The 18466-nt window shown below is 45.5% G+C and overlaps 1 protein-coding gene across 2 annotated transcripts; it reads right to left on the reverse strand.

The window, feature by feature from the left end:
• Positions 1 to 4876: 4876 nt before the first annotated feature.
• Positions 4877 to 12896, reverse strand: TSN (translin). 2 transcript variants are annotated; one of them, XM_082466201.1, is made up of 6 exons: positions 12654 to 12882; positions 11386 to 11479; positions 10321 to 10417; positions 8540 to 8655; positions 7499 to 7578; positions 4877 to 6857 (listed from the first exon to the last, which is right to left on the reverse strand). In XM_082466201.1, the coding sequence occupies exons 1-6, from the start codon at positions 12717 to 12719 to the stop codon at positions 6624 to 6626; spliced, it is 687 nt and encodes a 228-aa protein (XP_082322327.1). In that variant the 5' UTR covers positions 12720 to 12882; the 3' UTR covers positions 4877 to 6623. The 2 variants fall into 2 exon arrangements, with proteins under 2 accessions (XP_082322327.1, XP_082322328.1); XM_082466202.1 differs by lacking the exon at positions 7499 to 7578 and having other exon boundaries at positions 12654 to 12896.
• Positions 12897 to 18466: the final 5570 nt, after the last annotated feature.

Below are 18466 nucleotides of genomic sequence, written 5' to 3' on the forward strand. Positions count from 1 at the left end.
GCAGTCTTCCCCCAGAAAGCGAAAACAAATACCGTACCCTTTGTATTTCCCAAAATATGGGAATGAAAAAACTCTGGCTTCACTTCAAGATCAGGGTGAGCAAAACGTTCATCACAGGGACGCCGCAGAGGAGGCTGAAGGCAAGTCTCTCCTGACCTCTGGCCAGAGCTGGCTGGCAGGTCCAGCTGGCACACCTAGACTGCAAGGCCAGCGTTCTGTCACCAAAACACACAGCTGAAATGGAGGAATGCAGGCCTCTAGCCAGGGCAGATGGCTATGGGTAAATGTTAATTAATATTAAATGACACCAGACGATCACAGTAACTGATGTAAGGGACAGGGTAAATAAGGGGACAAATGACAAAGGACGTAACTAACAAGCCCAACTTTCTTGTCTGAGGATTCTACTTATTTTCACGGTTTTATTCCTTCCCCATTCATGAGAACTCCACCCTCAGGACCTAATCACCTCCCACAGCCCCACCTCCAAATACCATTCAATTAGGGATTAGGCTTCAATATACGAATCTGGGGGGAGACAGAAACATTCAGTCCTCTGCCCCCAACTCCAATCAGTGAGCAACTTTCCTCAATTCTTTCTCTGCAGGGTACTTCATGGGCATCTTACCCTATCATGCTCGTCATCAGCTACCCAAGCTGACTGACCCTTATAACCTCAAAGACAGCAAGAGCCTCTCACAGGTCTCCCCGCCTTCGGTCTCCCCCCACTGGTAGCATGACACAGCCAGGATTCAAAACCATGGCTGGCTGACCCCAAAGCTGCTCCCTCTCTTCAAAACACCCTAACGTCCTCCAATGCCCCATTCAAAGTCCCAGTTCAGGTTTTTCCAAGTCTAACAGTCCAACCTTGCCAGACCATCCCCTCCATTCAAACGGTGACATCCCCACCCCCATTAAATGGCTGATACATTTCTGCTTTGGTTTCCATTATTCTGCCCACCCAACATCACCTTCTCTAGTTCCAGGCTTACCTAAATCCTATCTCTTTCATGAACCAGTTCAATTATACCTCCTAAATTCCCACAGCAATCATTCACAAGTTATTTAGCAATTAAGTACTATTATTATGACATCTTATCTATTATCATCTTGAATATTTTTCCCCCCTTAGGCCACACAGCGCAGCACGTGGGATCTTAGTTCCCCGACCAGGGATCCCCTGCATTGGAAGCGCAGTCTTAACGACTGGATCGCCAGGGAAGTCCCTATCATCTTGAATTTTAGCTCGGAGTAGGGAATCCTCATAGATTGCTGATGGGAGAACATACTGGCAGTCCCTTTAAAAGCTAAACATAAAATTACCATTTTTACCATAGACTTCTAGGTATCTATCCAAAAGAAATGGAAATACCCACTCCACTCACACACAGACTTGCACAAGAATGTTCCTAATGGCCAAAAAGTGGAAACTTAACTCTTCATCATCTGATGAATGGATAAAACGTGGACTATCCATACAATGGAATATTATGCAGGAATAAAAAGGAACACGCTACTAACATGAAGGAGCCCTAAAAACATTATGCTAAGTGAAAAGACGTAAGGGACCATATACTGTATCTTCCCATTTACGTGAAGTATCCATAAGAGGCAAATTTATAGAGAAGGAAAGTAGACCAGTGGTTGCCTGGGGCTGGGAGTGGGAACAGGGATCTTTTGGGGAGATAAAAACGTTCTCAAACTGGTTTATGGTGATTTTTGCACCACCTGGTAAATCAAATCACTGAACTGTACACTCGATATGAGTCCATTTTATGTGTAAAATGTATTTCAATAAATCTGTTAAAGTTTTTTTAAATTATAGTAGGCGCTCAAATATTAGCAGAGTATCTAATCTTACTTGTTTATATATTTTCTCGCCACCCTCGCCCCTGCAACTTGACCCTAATCTTGAGGGCAAGACCAAGTCTCCCACGTACTGTCCTGATTTTCAATACAAGTTGCACCTAACCCAAACCTATACACACACTGTGTTCACAACCACTTGTGGATGTGATTTTTGCCTTGTCAGGCTATGGAGTGGGTGACGCCATCAGGAGGGAAATGGTGTCTGCGGATAGACAGGCAGAATAACCGTGTCTGAATCCCAGCTCCTCCACTTCCTAGCTGTGAACTCAGGGCACTGCCCGCTGCGAGCCCATTCTCCAGGCCCAAAATGGGAAAAACTGTGGTAGCTACCTCGTAAGATTGTTCTGAGGATGACATGAGATGATCTGGAGAAAACGCTTAGCCCGGTGCTTGGAACATGTAACAACAGCTCATTGAACGTCGGCTTCAAACACACAAACCCGACCACAAATGCACACACACCAGAGGAATCTCTTTAAACAGGAAACAACCTTCAACAACAGAGGGGACGACTACAGATGACCCACCCCTCTTCTCATCCACCAGGCGAGGGGCCCTGGGATGTCTCTTCTCCCTTCCAAGCCCACTGAAATTCATCTGTGACCAGAAATACTGTTAATCATCTAACAGGAGGAACTCGACAGTGCCCACGATTTTCATCACTTAGTTTGTCTGACTCTCCATCCTCTCTCATCCTACAAGGTGGGATTTCACTTCCTGGCTCCCTCGGTGTGAGCAGGGCCACACATCCAGTTCTAACCAACGAACGATGAGAGGAAGTGACGTGTCACTTCCAAACCAGAGCGTGTGTCTGTACAAGACTCTCCCGGAGGAACTAATAAGCGGCCCAGCTGCGGCTGCTCTGTCAGCTACGTGAGGCCAACGTGGGGCGGGTCCCCCGCTAACCTGAAATGGTCGGGGAGGATGAGCGGGAAATAAACCTGCTCTATGTTGTTTTGCGTCACCCAGCCTCGCCTGACAAAGTCACAAGGCACTCAGGCTGTGAAACTGTACATTTTATAGTTATTTATTTATTTATTTATTTATTTATTTTTGGCTGCCTTGGGTCTTCATTGCTGCGCGTGGGCTTTCTCTAGTTGCGGCGAGTGGGGGCAGCTCTTTGGTGCAGTTTTGGCTTCTCATTGCGGTGGCTTCTCTTGTTGCGGAGCTCAGGCTCTAGGCGCGTGGGCTCAGTAGTTGTGACTCACGGGCTCTAGAGTGCAGGCTCAGTAGTTGTGGTGCATGGGCTTAGTTGTTCTGCGGCATGTGGGATCTTCCCGGACCAGGGCTCGAACCCGTGTCCCCTGCATTGGTAGGCAGATTCTTAACCTCTGTGCCACCAGGGAAGCCCTGAAATTGTACATTTTAAATCTCTCACCTAAAAAAACCTTCCTGGGACTTCCCTGGTGGTCCAGTGGTAAAGAATCCGCCTTCCAATGCAGGGGACATGGGTTCGATCCCTGGTCAGGGAACTAAGATCCCACATGCCGTAGGGCAACTAAGCCCATGCGCCACAACTATTGAGCTCGCCCGCCTCAACTAGAGAGCCTGCGTGCTGCAAACTACAGAGCCCACACGCCCTGGACCCTGCGTGCCACAACTAGAGAGAAGAGAAAAACCCTCACGCCACAACTACAGAGAAGCTCACGCGTCACAGCAAAAGATCCCGCACGCCTCAACAAAGCACCTGCGTGCTGCAACTAAGACCCGATGCAGCCAAAAATAAATAAAATAAATAAATTCTAAAAATAAATAAATAAATAAACCTTCCTAAGACGCTTTCTTCCCCTGGCTTCTGTGCCGAGCCACTCTCCCTGTTCTGTCAACCTCTCTGACCACTCCTCGTGGCACCACTCCCTCCCTCCCCCTGCTGGTAACCAGGGCTCTGTCCTCAGCCCCAAGGCTTCTCAATCCACACGCCCTCCAGGGAGATCCCACCCACTCTCCCGATTCACCTACCACACATACGCTAACGCTACCCGAAGCTCTCTCGAGGACTCCCCACTTCCCTCACACCCGAAGTCCTGCTGGACACCTCGGCCAGCAGCTCCACAAGCACCATCAGTCCCACACGTCCAAAAGCAAGCACACTGTCTTCCCAGCCGCCTCGAGACACGCGTTTCCCCCTACGGCCCTTGGCTAGCGGCACCTAAGCCTCCTGAGGCTTCCAGACCAGAAACCTGATGGTTAGGCTGGATGCCTCCGTCTCCTTCACGCCTTCCTCATTCAACAAACCATCCCAGTCAGTTTCGCCTCCCTTAAATGTTATTGTATGGGGGGAAGGGGGATGGTTTGTTTTTATTTGTTTAACGCTTATTACAGTGACTACTAAGAAAAGAAATTGTTTCAGGCTCAGGGAGAATCTTATTCTGTTGTGAGGCATGACAGTGACGTCCCACCTGGGACAAACAGTTCGGTCCAGACCACGAAAGAAGAAAGCTACAACTTCTGAGCGCACGATCACGAAACGATGGCAGGAGCAACGTGCGTATCCAAATCATCCCTTTAGCCCCTTGCTCAAGTCAAGGTCTCAGAACACAGCCAAAGGAGCTTTTGTTCTTTATTAAAATTCTCTTAAGCATCACTCATTGTTCAAGTTTAAGACAGGGCAAATCCTTTCTAGTATTTACGGGGCTCTCTTCTTCCCCTCATAAATAAATCTATAAAGAAAGCATCCACTAACTCATCTCTATTTTCTCTAACCTGCTTGATTTTCTAAAGTTGGAAAAAGCAATCTTGGTGCCCCGAAACCAGAGCCAAGGCTTCTCAACATCTTCAGTTAAAATACCAGTGATTTCCCAACCAGGGAAGAGCACACGAACATCACCTACGCTTTACAGTACACAGCTCCGTGGCTGCTGTCCTCTGACTGCTCTACCACACAGCAGTGTGGGCTCACCACCCCAGTCATCTTCAGCCTCAAAAACCATTCAGAACTTACTGCCCAGGTAGAAGAGTTCTCACAGCAGCACACGAAGTGACAAAAAGACCAAAAAGGAAAAAAAAAGAAAAGAAAGAAACTGTTTTTATTGCTTTACAACAAGCGGGCAACAGACACAACGGAATAATCATACACATGACACTTGTACATCCCCGAATGGAGTATAAAACCAGAATGTGTTCCTCCACTTAAAACGTTATTTGTGAAAAGTGAAATCCACAACTTCTGCCAAGAACTCTACTGTTCTCAAGCAGAACTGATACTTAAAGAGGCAAAGAAAGCTATGATCAAACTTCCTGCATGTGTCTGATCATGGAATTCAAAGCCTTTTATGCTCAGCCCAAGCAGTGCTATTACTGCACATCTGGGGTGACCATCCTAGGCACTTTAAGACTCTAACTTTTTTCTTTCCAAATTCTTCTGCAGAAAGAGCTGTCAAGAAAATTGTTCTAAAATGCAACTATGCGTAGCAATTTATGTCTCATTTCTACTTCTTTCCTCATGATGGAAAATTTGATCAGTCCTTAACTCAGCCCGATAGTAGCTCTGATGGTCATGCCAAATATCCTACTGTACAAACAGGAAGCCCAAACCCGTATTAGGCACGAGAGGGTGACGCTTCTAAATACTTCCTATTGTTCTGGACACACTGGCACCTTCCCTTCAGTGAGCTCCAGGACGCTGTGGATTAAGTCACCATTTTAATAATATCTCTTCAACAGCAAAATTACATGGCAAGTACTACCTGAAAGCTGGGAGGGGGACGGTGCCAATGAGATACGTGTGACTTGCCCAAAACTGTAAAACCTGACTGTTGGAATAATCAACAACCTGAGAGAACTGCTTACTCGAAAAAACATGACGAAATCAGCTAATTTTTTTGTTTGTTTGTTTTTTAATTCAAGGTTTTCTCTTACTTCCAGACAAAGCACAGCATTCTTCAGTCAGAACATCACCAGTCAGGGTGTTGAGAATTAACTCCGCTGAGTGGCTTTACACTCCCAGACCTAGCGGTCTACCTTGCTATTAGGTAAAAAGTTTCATAGCTCAGAAATACATCATATGAAATGTTAGTTCAAGATGTGTGTGGACACAATGTTTACCTGCTGCAACAGCAGAATGTTAAGGCAACATCAGAACACAGAGGTGTTTTAAAACGCTACCCCTACTCCCCACCTGGTAAGCAGAGCCAGACGATGTTACTCAACCCTTAATACAAAAATGTCCCCAAATAATCTGCTGAACTTGACTTCGCAGTTTAATCTTTGATATTTTGATGGCAGTGAGAGAGAACCCTGGGGCTATACTTCCCTTGCAAAAAAAATTCAACATGTGATTTACTCAGAAGGTTTAAAATGAGGAAGGAAAATATCAAATAACTTGTCCTTCGCTTGGCAACCATCCTTTTGAGTGAACTATTTTTATACGGTATCCAGGGCACACCTGGGTATGGATGGCTAATTTGGATATAGAAAACATCAAGGGTCACTCCTGGAAGAATCACAAACAAGACAGTAAAGCTCTCCATCAGTACATCGACAGCATCAGGGTAAGCAAGAAAAGAACTTTACCAAGAGGTTGGCATTTACACTTTTTGACAGAACTGAAATACACTGAGTTACAGAGCAAATTCACTGAAACGACAAAGAAAAATCTGTCCTTGTAAAGGCTATTCTTTCACCCCCCAAAAAAGTGTTTCAACTCTGATACACCACACAACCGGTTAAGAAAATGAAGCACGGTGTTTAGCAATGGGCATCGTAACGACCGTGAGAGGCGCCGGGCTGGGGTCAGCGGGGCGCGCGGAGAGCCCCTACTTCTCCACACAGGCCGCCGCCGTCTCCTTGTTGAAGCCTCGGATGGAGAGGTCGTAGACCACCTCCTCCACTTTCTTCACGTCGTACTTCAGGCCGTCGTAGCGCTTCCGCAGGGAGTCGTTTTTGAGGTTGAGGAGGCGGAAGCCGGAATCCAGCTCGTTGATGAAGGTGGAGATGTGCAGGGGCCGGGAGTAGTCTCCGGCGGTCACGCTGTTGACCGACAGTCTCGACTGCGGGACAGAGAAGCGGGGATGTCACAGCAGGGCTCCTCCTCCTAGGCCGGCCACCAGGCCCGCGGGCCGCAAAACTTCTCCATACTGTCCCTCATAATTCCAGTTTTGACAACTGCTTGATTTTACTAACTTACTTAATAACTTAAGAAATCATTGGCCTTTTGTTGGAGTTTCTGTGGCCTCCAACTTTTCATAAATATGACTAGGTTATAGTGAACACCTTTATAACAGCTTTTTCTCTTCTTTTGAATTACTTTTATAGGATAATTTCTCAGGAGAGAGATGAAGGAGATAAAGGCAAGAATAATTTATACAGCTATACAGTTAAATTGTTCCCCCAAACAATTACATGAACTAACGCAGTCACCAGGAACGCATGCCTTCCCACTACTTTGAAAGGAAGAGGCATTCTCATCTTTTAAAAGTGCACACAGTACTTAAGTGTGCACGGCCACCTCATCGTCTGAACCGCCATCCCAGCAAAGCCTACCACACACAGTACACAGTCAGTGACTACCCTGTGACCGACAGGTGGCTTAGAAAAGAACGAGACTGCTGAATTTTTGTACCCATTTAAAAAAACTGACAAGGAAGTGGAAAAATCAAAAGAGCAAATGACAAATCACTAAGCTTCTTACCAGTTCACTAGCAAGAATGAGAACTCCTGAGAGATAATCTTCTACATCCAGATGAAATCCCTTCTCCCGATCTGGCTCAACTAAAAAATATAACAAAGTAAAGACAAGGTCGTGATGGAAATACAACTTACACCTAAAAATTTTTAAAAATACAGACACACACACACATACACACACATGTAATTTCTCTCAAAGTGAAAAAGGAACAAGTCCTTCAAAACTATCTTTTGAATGTGGACATATCCTTGGCACTGTGGATTTTTCATACTCTCAAGCAGAATTCAATTTTTCCTTCCATTCTTCTTTCAAAATATAATACCACCAAAGGGCTTCCCTGGTGTCACAGTAGCTAAGAATCTGCCTGCCAATTCAGGGGACATGGGTTCGAGCCCTGGTCCGGGAAGATCCCACATGCCGCAGAGCAACTAAGCCCGCGCGTCACAACTACTAAGCCCCTGCGCCTAGAGCCCGTGTTCCGCCACCGCAGTGAGAAGCCCGCGCACCACAATGAAGAGTAGCCCCCGCTCGCCGCAACTAGAGAAAGCCCACACGCAGCAATGAAGACCCAACGCAGCCAAAAATAATAAATAAATAAAATTTTAACCAAAAAGAAAAATAATAATAATACCACCAAGAATGGTACCTAGTTATGTCTGAGAATACCTTTGTTTTTAGAAGTGCACGCTGAAGCACTGAAATGAGAAGTCATGGTCTCTACACCTGACTTTCAAACGGTTCACACGTGCCCCCAAGGCACACACAGTAAGAGACTAAGCAGATGGGCCAAAATGTGAACAAGCAGAGGATCTAAGTGGGGGGTACACAGGGGTTCACTGCACTGTTCTTTTTTTCTGTAGGCCTGACGTTTTTAAAAACTCAAAGGAACACCCAAGTACAAAGAGCAAGCCACTACACATTTTTAGTTTTTCTGTTTCCAAGTAACCAGTTTTCCATTTAGCTCTCATTTGTTTCCATAAATAGAAAGCCCCCCCGCCAAAACCTCAGCTGGCCCTGCAGGTAGACACGCCTGCGGACACTCACTGCCAAGGATCTCCGTGACCGCCTCTCGAGTCACCAGGGTCTCCGACTCCAAGTACACGACGAAGGCTGCCAAGAAGACCAGGCGCTGTAGCACAAACCTCCAGTGCTCGTGAAACCTGCGGCGAGCGTGAGGCACCAGCGTCAGAAAGACAGGACGGGGGCAGCCATGGCCAGACAGGCGAGGAGTGGGGCCCTTTTTTCAAATAAAACTTATAAAACGTGTAAGAGCAATGTGACATTTAAGTATATGAGATGGATGCAGCGTAAGTACGCTGGACTGGATTTGCCAGTCCAAATTTATAACAACTACTTACTATAATTTTAATGAATGAGAAGCATGGTCCAATTTTGATGAATGCAAAACTTTACAACCAAAGGCTATGGACAAGAGCAACTGTGCTTTAGAAGTTTAATCAGTAAATACAATAACACTGCTCTGAGAGAAATAAATGTGGGCGAATGAAGATTGATGAGAACCCCAACTGTACATGAGCCTCAGCACCTGACTGTGTTATGCTCTGAACTGAGTGCAGGGTATCAAGAAACTCCTGATTCACACACATAGGAAATAACTACCACGTGCAGTCACTAAACAGGTGAACTTAAAACCTTGGGATACTGCAGTTAAACCGAGCTAGGAGCCTGAAAAAGAAATAAGAAATTTTACAACCCCTAGATATTTATGCTATGCCTCCTGATTTTCAAATGTGGCAACAAATTCAAAACCATCTTTCAACAAAACCCAGGCCAAACAAAACATTCTGAGGTCCAAATCAGCCAGAGGGCAGCCTGTGTGTGAACTCCAAACACTATGGTCTCTAAAGACCCTGCCAGTTCTATTGTCCTACTTCTCTAAGCATCAGTTATTACCTTACAGCAGGGGTCAGCAAACTTTTTCTGTGATTGAGGCTTTGTGGGTCACTTTCAGTCTCTGTCACATACTCTTATTTGTTTTTTTTTTTTCTTAACAACTCTTTAAAATATAAATATATTTATATAAAATATAAAAGGCCACAGTAGTTTGCCGGTCCCTACCTTTAAAGAATCTTGTGAGGTTATACTATCCACTCCCCATATACACGTCCTAACTATTTCTTGCCTATAACGTGTCCTAAAAGAATATCTTCTCTAGTGAGAAAGCAAGCGTAAGTAGAAAGTTTAGGTTCCTATTTACTATATTTCATCAACACTCAGGTTTTCCCAGTTTAACATCTATGAAATCAGGATGTATTGTACAATTTACATTTCACAATTATGATTAACAACAAATTTTTTCCCTAGTGGTATGAAAAATAACATTGTGTCTTAAAATTAATAGTGTTGTACATTCAACGAGATATGGCATAAGATATTACCCACATATGTCACTTGGCAGTGAAATTCGATATTCAGTGTATTTATACACACACACATACACTGCCACTTAATCCCATAACCTTAACAGCAAAGATAGGGTTCATTCAACTTCACAAGTAACTTGAATATACTAAAAAGATATTCCCTATTTTGACCTTCACAAAATACATATTTTCTTTTTAATTACCTTTTCATTGCAAAAATTATACATGTTCCTTAAGAAAATTTTGAAAGTAAAAGGGAGAAAAAAATAAAATCAACACATTTGTCACCATTAAAATACCACCACTATTAACAGTTCCTTTTCCTTTCTGTTGCTTCTTCTAAGTAGAGGGATTTTTACCGAAGCAATCATTTAGTACGTATAATTTTTCTCTTGCCTTTTTTTACTTAACGTTATAAAAGATGCTAGTTGTCTTACAAACCTGTAATACTGCTCAGCAGGAAACTTGGTCTTCAAAGACGTCAGATGTGTTTTTACTGTACCAAAATGTTCTCGAGCTTTCAAACACCTCTTTGGAACTGATCACAAAAAGATAATCAAACATAATAATGACAGACTTAGCAAATTTCAAATACAGTTCTTGCTTAACAATCTATGTAGTCTACCTGGAAATAAATCAATTTTTTTTTTAAATCTCATGACCAAATGTAGGGTATGCATCTCTGCTTTCAAGCTGGCTCTTAAAATTTCATATCTAGCTTCCCTACTAAAAAAATAAACAAACAAAAAATTGCTAAAAGGGAATATGTTGGGAAACATACTGGTAAACTGTCATAAATAACCTCACCTTTAAGCTGCCTTTCCTAGTCAGTCCCCAAAGGATGCCTAAAATTGGGCTGCTTCTAGCTCCCATATTTGGTCAAAAGGCAGCTTTATAATTATTCTCAATCAGGCTGACCAACTCTGTATCACCTAGAAAAATGACTGGTCCCTGACACCTGTTAATTACATCATTATATCATTATCTATCTGAAACTATATTTCAGCTCTTTCAGTTGTGCTGACTACATCTTACAATGGAAGTTCCATGTCTAAACTTCTCGTACTTGATACCCAAACAAGAGCTGACTGTAAACACACTGACAACATTTTACACTGGCCATTTCATTATCTACAAATGCATATTAAATTATTTTCAATGACTGAAAGACTGGGTTTAAGAAAAAGAACCAAATAAAAGTTGCTAGATACACAAGAGAGCTATGAAACTACCACAATTATCATCAGTATAACTCTATCACAGGAGAAGACATTCCTATTTCAACCTACGTGAAAGTAGAAAATCAACCAAAATACACAGAATTCTGGAAACCTGTAAAATGATCAGCTCACCCACTTCACCAATTTTTACTCACCATAAAGCATGAGAGACATTTTTCAGAGTAAATAATACAGATTTGATATGTCTTCTGGATGTAAATTAACTCTTTAAATGAGAGATCAATAAATTGGATAAAAACCTTCAAAATCAAAGCAAAGAACTTACTGTCCTGAAACCCAGCACCCTGATGGACCCCTTGCAGTAGAGTTAAAATCTCTCGAGCTGTTTGTTCCAAACTCTGCACAACTTTTCGGATTTCCTAGAAAAAATTAAAGATGAAAATATCAAATAAAGCCAACATAATCATTATATTATCATAGCCTCAAACCAAATATACTAAATAGCATATTTGATCTATGACACCTTCACATATATTCAAAACACTAGCAAACTTTACAAGGACATGAATGGTGCACAAAATATCCAGATTTGAATTCTGACTTTTCCACTTAACTTCCTCTGTGAGACCTTCAGGAAGACACTAAAAAGCCTTAGATTCCTGATATAGACTTCAAAGGCTAATTGCCACCCACTCACCCAAAATATCCCACTGCAACACTAAAGGAGATGAGGCACCCACACGTAAACTAACAAGAGAAGAATGAAATGCAATACAAGGATCGGGTATTTTTCATTCATTCATTTTGCAAATATTCACTGAGCACATTTTTAGGCACTGTGTAACTACTGGGGAACCAAGCAGACAGTCCCTTCCTTCCTTTAGAGTATAACGGGGAAGGCGTTTAAAAAATAACAATCACACAATTTTTTTAATGGTAATGCACTACTAGAAGTAAACATAACAGAGTAAAAAATTATTTATATTTTGACGTCAAGGAGGTGAACACGAAATAACCAGGAAAAGAGTGGGAAAGTAGCGCATTCCGGGAAAAGCAAGCAGTACATGCAAAAGTCCTGAGGCAGGAAGCTATTTGGGGAACTAGAGGAATAAAAGAGAGGTAAACTGAGCATAACACACAACGGAAAAAGGCGTAAAATGAGACTGGAGAGAGAGACCTGTGGGCCACAGTAGAGTCTGGAGTTTTATTCTAAGTGGAATGAGAAGCCATAGGAGAGTTTTAAAGAGAAGGGCACACGTGCTTTTAACACACCAATAAACAAACACAACAAACACGTGTCGTCTGAGTCCCAAGCGCTGAGGCTTCGACATAAACATACGCTAAAAAGGAGGAAAACGGACACCCAAATGAGGTAGGTGATGCCAAGGAACCGAGCCCCGAACACAGGGGACCAGGACCTGGCAGCAGAATCGGGGGCCGGGGGAGGGAAGTGCCCTGAGCCGAAACAAGACGGGGAGCAACCCACCCCCGGAGGCTTCCCCAACACTCAAATCTGAGCGACGGAGGAGGGCCGGGCGTCGCGGCCCAGCTAAGCAAGGAGAGGAAAAGGGGATGGGGAGAGAGGGGTCTCGCCTCTCGGATGTCCTGCTCGGCAGCCAAAAAGCCCTGCAGCTCCACGAAGATCTCGCTCACAGACATGGCGCCGGCCGCACAAGTGTCAGCCACGGCGGCGAGGGTGGCCAGCCGAGTGCGTTCGGGAGACAACCGGCGCCGTCAGTCACAACGCCCGCCACCGCCGCGGCCGCGTCCACCGGGCCCTGCGCTGGGGCTGTCGCTGGGGTCCTCCCAGGCCCACGGCGCGCAGGAGGCCGGGCTGTCCGCCGTTCTGCCTGAGGCGCTGCCCGGAAGGCATAGCAAGGTGGGCAGGGCTCTTCCGACAGGCATCACCGTAAACAGCCCAGGAAGGGGTCCTCGGACCACGTGGGCCTGAGGACTGGGGCTTGGGTTTAGAGGTGTGGGGCAGCCCGCTATTAGCTCGTGAAGTACCCCCCGGTGTCCTGTTGGGTGTTTGGTGCCAGGAGCCGTGCACGATGCCAAAATCTGAGGATCCTCAAGTCCCTTATATGAAATGGCGTAGCATTTGAGTATAGCCTACGCACATCCTCCTGTAATACTTTACTTACTTGTAATTAGGTATTAGTTGTTATACCTAATAAAATGCATTAAGTAAATAGTTGTAAATACACTGCGAATAATATGTACATAGTTGCTGGTGCACGCAAATTCAAGTTTTGCTTTTCGGAACTTTGGATTTTTTTTTGAATATTTCTAACTGGGGTTGGTCGAATTTGCGGTGCGGAACCGCAGATACGGAGGGCTGACTACTGTACATGGTGTTTGATCCAACAGCAGTTGGCGGGAAGATGCTTCGATACTGAAGGGTACGCATAAAAAGAATGTAGGGGCTTCCCTGGTGGCGCAGTGGTTGAGAGTCTGCCTGCTAATGCAGGGAACACGGGTTCGAGCCCTGGTCTGGGAGGATCCCACATGCCGCGGAGCGGCTGGGCCCGTGAGCCACAATTACTGAGCCTGCGTGTCTGGAGCCTGTGCTCTGCAACAGGAGAGGCCGCGATAGTGAGAGGCCCGCGCACAGCGATGAAGAGTGGCCCCCACTTGCCACAACTGGTGAAGGCCCTCGCACAGAAACGAAGACCCAACATAGCCATAAATTAAAAATAAATAAATAAATAAAAATTAAAAAAAATAATAAAAGTTTAAAAAAAAAAAAAAAAGAATGTAGATTGCAATCTTCGTAAAAAGGGAAACAGTACATTCGTCTCCGCAAAAAAATACTCGGGAAAAATAAAAGTGTATGCGGGACTGTAAATAAGGGGATGGATTGAAAGTGAAATTTTTCTCTGTGTACTTTTTTTAAATTTTAACTTCTCTGTAGGACTGTGTTGCCTTTTTTTTAGATTATATGAATTTTTAAGCGTGCCGGGTGGGAAGTTTCTCTCCTTCTCAACTACTACCTTCCCTCATTCCCCTTCCTTGAGGCAAGCGCTGTAATGATTTCTTGTTTAGCCTTGCAGTTATTCCATATATCTACCCTACAAATACAAATGTGTATGTGTGTGTAGGATACACTCCATATGAATTTAAATGATTACTTATATCAACTAAATGATAGCTTATTGTTTGCTTTGCGCCAGACGTTATTCTAAAACTTTACATGAAATGTCATATTTTATCTCCATTATACTTCTGCGAATTTGATACTATTTTTATCTTATAAATGATGTAACTATGTTAACAGATTAATTGACTTGCCTAAAGTCATATGCAGCTATTACAAGATGAAGCTGTAATCTAAATGAGTTGTCTTCATCACCATGCTATTATCATCTTATATACATATTGAAATTTCTTTTGGGAATTTGCTGTGCTTTTTACACATCTTACTATAAAGTTTTCATCTTTCACATTCAATTCTAGTAATCCTTATCACTTAAAAATTAACATTTTCTCATTTTTTTACCATTTTTAAAAATAATTTTTGAAATGCAGACATTGTTAATGTGAATTTTTTTTTTTTTTTTTTTTTTGGTGGAATGGACATGTCCTGTTTATTAACCCAGTCAGTCCCTTATGGGCTATTTCGGTTCTTTCTATTATAAATGGCATTGTGATGAAAGTCTTTGTAAGCTCTTATCAGTATGTAAGATCATTTCCTTTTGATATACAGATGGGCAACAGGCACATGAAAAGATATCATCAGGGAAATGCAAATCAAAACCACAGTAAGATATCACCTCACACCTGTCAGAATGGCTATATGAAAAAGACAAAAGGGACTTCCCTGGTGGCACAGTGGTTAAGAATCCACCTGCCAATGCAGGGGACACAGGTTCCAGCCCTGGTCCGGGAAGATCCCACATGCCGCGGAGCAACTAAGCCCATGCGCCACAACTACTGAGCCTGCGCTCTAGAGCCCACGAGCCACAACTACTGAGCCCACGTGCCTAGACCCCTTGCTCCGCAACGAGAAGCCACCACAATGAGAAGCCTGCACACCGCAACGAAGAGTAGCCCCCACTCGCTGCAACTAGAGAAAGCCCACATGCAGCAATGAAGACCCAAGCAGCCAAAAATAAATAAAAATAAAATTTTTTTTAAAAGTTAGAAATTTAAAAATGATAATAAGATCATTCTTTTGATAAGTCCTGTTTTTAAAGTTCTTGACATATTTTGCCAAATCCCTCTGCAAAGAGCTTGATTTCATTTTCGTTCCCCTGCCCACCAGGGCCTGAAGGAGCCAGCTTGGCTGCCCTCTCCCCAGTGTGAGTAGTAACACTGTAGACATTCTGGGCTAATTTAAGGGTGAAATTATACCTTATTTAATAGTACTGCAGACAAGGTAATGGGTGGTGCACGTCTACAAGGTTCCTTGAAGGGCAAGAGGGGAGAAACAGAAGTCTGGTTGGGAGCTGTGGCCTGCAGTCTGAGAACAGGAGAAGGGGTTAGGGAGTCAGTGCAGAGAGAGAAAAAAAAGATGGGCCTTGGGCTGTGTAACCAGGAGATTTTAATTTATAGAGCTGACATAATGACAACTAGAGAGGCCAGTGCCATTGACAGAAGAATTTATTCCTTGCGTCTCGTGAGAGGACAGGGTGCACCGTGCCAGGCAGGGCCACACGGGGAAGCACCAGGTTTGGTCAGGAAGCAGAAGCAGGAGTGAGGGAAAGCCAAGCCAGAGCCTGTGTCCCTGTGTCCATGGGAAAGGCAAGGCAGGGCAGGGCAGGGTGATTAGCTCAAGACTGGCCAATTTGAATACTTCTGGTGGACTTCAGGCTATAGGAGTGGTCTCAAGTTGCCTGGTACCTCGCCTTGGCATGATTTAGGGGAGGGGACATATTGGCTTGGTGTGTGAGAGTCGGTTAAGGAGATGCTCCAGGCCGAGCCCTTTGCTGTCTCTAACAATTGGCTAGCACTGGGAGGGACAGTCTCTCTGCAGCCAGCGAGATTTTTTTTTCTTTATTGAAGTGTAGTTGATTTACAATGTTGTGTTAGTTTTTGGTGTATAGCAAAGTGATTCAGTTACATATATAAATATATATATTCTTTTCCATTATGGTTTATTGCAGGATATTGAATACAGTTCCCTGTGCTCTACAGTAGGACCTTGTTGTTTATCCATTCTAGATATAATAGTTTGCACCTGCTAACCCCAAACTGCCAGCAAGCTTTTTAAGGTGTCAAAACATCAGAAAATACAGAAAATACAAAATGATTAACACAGGCTGGGAAGAGGGCACCAGGATTCAGACTGCAGGACCCAGGACACCATGACCCACAGCCCCACTGAAGGCAGGAAAGGAGCCTGGGATGAAGGAGGGCATTGGTGAGTCAGTCCATGGGTTTTCAGAGGGAACCTGGACCCTCTAGGCAGGCCCCACTCTCCACTCTCCCCACCCCCATCCCCCCGGCGGTCCACCCAGCTTTGCCAGGGTCACCGCCACACTCGGGGTCTGGATTTGGGGCTGTGCATGACGTTAAACCCAGCACAGGGCAAGATGTGGCCCAGGTGACAGTCATCTACAGGACAGAGGAAAAAAATGTCCCTCCCAGCCTCAGGTCATGTGGCCCTAAATGGTCTGCAGACTGAATTTTTAGTTTGTCAGGTAACATGCATTGAGGCTCCACTGTTGAGCCTGGTGACACAGATGAGAACTGCTCCCCCCTTCTTCCCCTAAAATTGTCCCTTTCAGTTCCATGCCCAGAAGCCCTGTGCCTGAGCAAGGGGCAGCGGGGCAGGGCCAAGCAGGCTGACTCTGGTAGCTGGGCCCACGTCCCAGGGGTGGCATGCTGGATGGCCCTGCAGGGACCAGGCAGAGTGATGGAAAGTGGGGAGAGCAGGGGAGGAGGAAGGTGGGCGGGGCTGGGCAGGCACCCCGGCCCCTGCCGGTGCGCACCGGGTCCCCTCTCAGGACCACCCGGCAGAGCCCTCTCCTCCCAAGGCCCAGCTGCCCGGACACTCAGCACACCCCTCCTCATCCTGCAGCTGTTCCCGCTCTGCCGCCAGCCCCTCCTCAAATCCCAGCCAGCAGCCCTCGCCATGCTGGGCCCCCAGCCCATAGGTGGTGATGGTGGCACCATGGGAAAGACATGCCACTATTCTGTCCCAGCAGGTATGGGAGGGCAGTGGGGGAAAAGGAATGGAGAGACCTGCAGTGAGCACACTCAACCGTCCAATCAGGGGTCTGCGGAAGTGCCTGGAGGCACTTGGGTTGTTAAGTGCCCCTGTTGGGGGCCCTGGCAACGCGTGCTGGGGACAGGATGCAAAGGCAGTGTGTACGGTCCAGCTCAGTGAGAACCATCCCACCCAAGCAGCCTCCCCGCCTACATACAAAATCAGAAAGAAGTAAGAAAGGAATGGAGGGAGAGAGGGAGGGTGGAAGGACAAACACAGGCGACACTAGCCTGTCACCTGGGGCATGCAGAAGGCCAGCTGCCAGTCTGATCGTTAGTAGTGTTGCTGCTGCCACTAAAGAGTGCAGACTCCCCCACCCCTACCCCAGGAGACTTAACAATCATCTCACCCAAAGTCTTCTTCACGGCTGGGAAGACTGAGGCCCCACCTGAGAGGAGGAGGATCTCCCCAGGCGCATGGCCGGGGGGTTTCTGGTCTCTCTGACCAGGATGCCACATCAGCTCCCGTGACCATCTGCCCAGGTCCCAGAGTGACACTTGGGCCCTGGGCAGCCGAGGAACAGCAGAATAAGATGGTCCCCAGCAGGGCCAAAGCGTATGTCACTGGAAGGTGCTGTGAATGACCCGGACTCAGGAGTGGGGAAATGAAACAGGTCCTGTCTGAGCTGCGGTGCGATCCGGGGGCTGAGACGCTGTCCCCAGTTAAGGGCTGACTTCCGTGGTCTGGTGAAGGCCACGGAGAGGGTGGCCTGGTAGCCTTCTGTGAACTTCCAGGAGCTCCTGCAGCACCTGCCCCAACAGGCCAAGACAGGCCCAGGACCAATCAAAGTATTTTCCTCAGAAAACCATTTCAGGCTGCACCAAATGTGGTAACTGTATTCGTTTCCTAGGGCTGCCATTACAAATGACCACAAACTGAATGGCTTAAAACAGAAACGTCTTCTCTCACAGTTCTGGAGGCTAGAAATCCAAGTTCCAGATGTTGGCAGGGCCATGCTCTTGAAGGCTCTAGGGAAGAATCCCCCTTTACCTCTTCCCAGATTCCTGTGGTTGCCAGCAATCCTTGGCGTTCCTTAGCTTCCAACAGCATCACTCCAACCTCTGCCTCTGTCCTCACGCGGCATTCTCCCTGTGTGTCTGTGTGTGTGTCCCCAAACGTCCTTCTTACTATAAGGACATTAGTCATTGGATTAGGGCCCAACTTTCTCCAGCACGACCTCATCTGGACTTGATTA

This window comes from Balaenoptera physalus (assembly GCF_965194825.1).
Source record: "Balaenoptera physalus genome assembly, chromosome: 6".
NCBI lineage: Eukaryota > Metazoa > Chordata > Mammalia > Artiodactyla > Balaenopteridae > Balaenoptera > Balaenoptera physalus.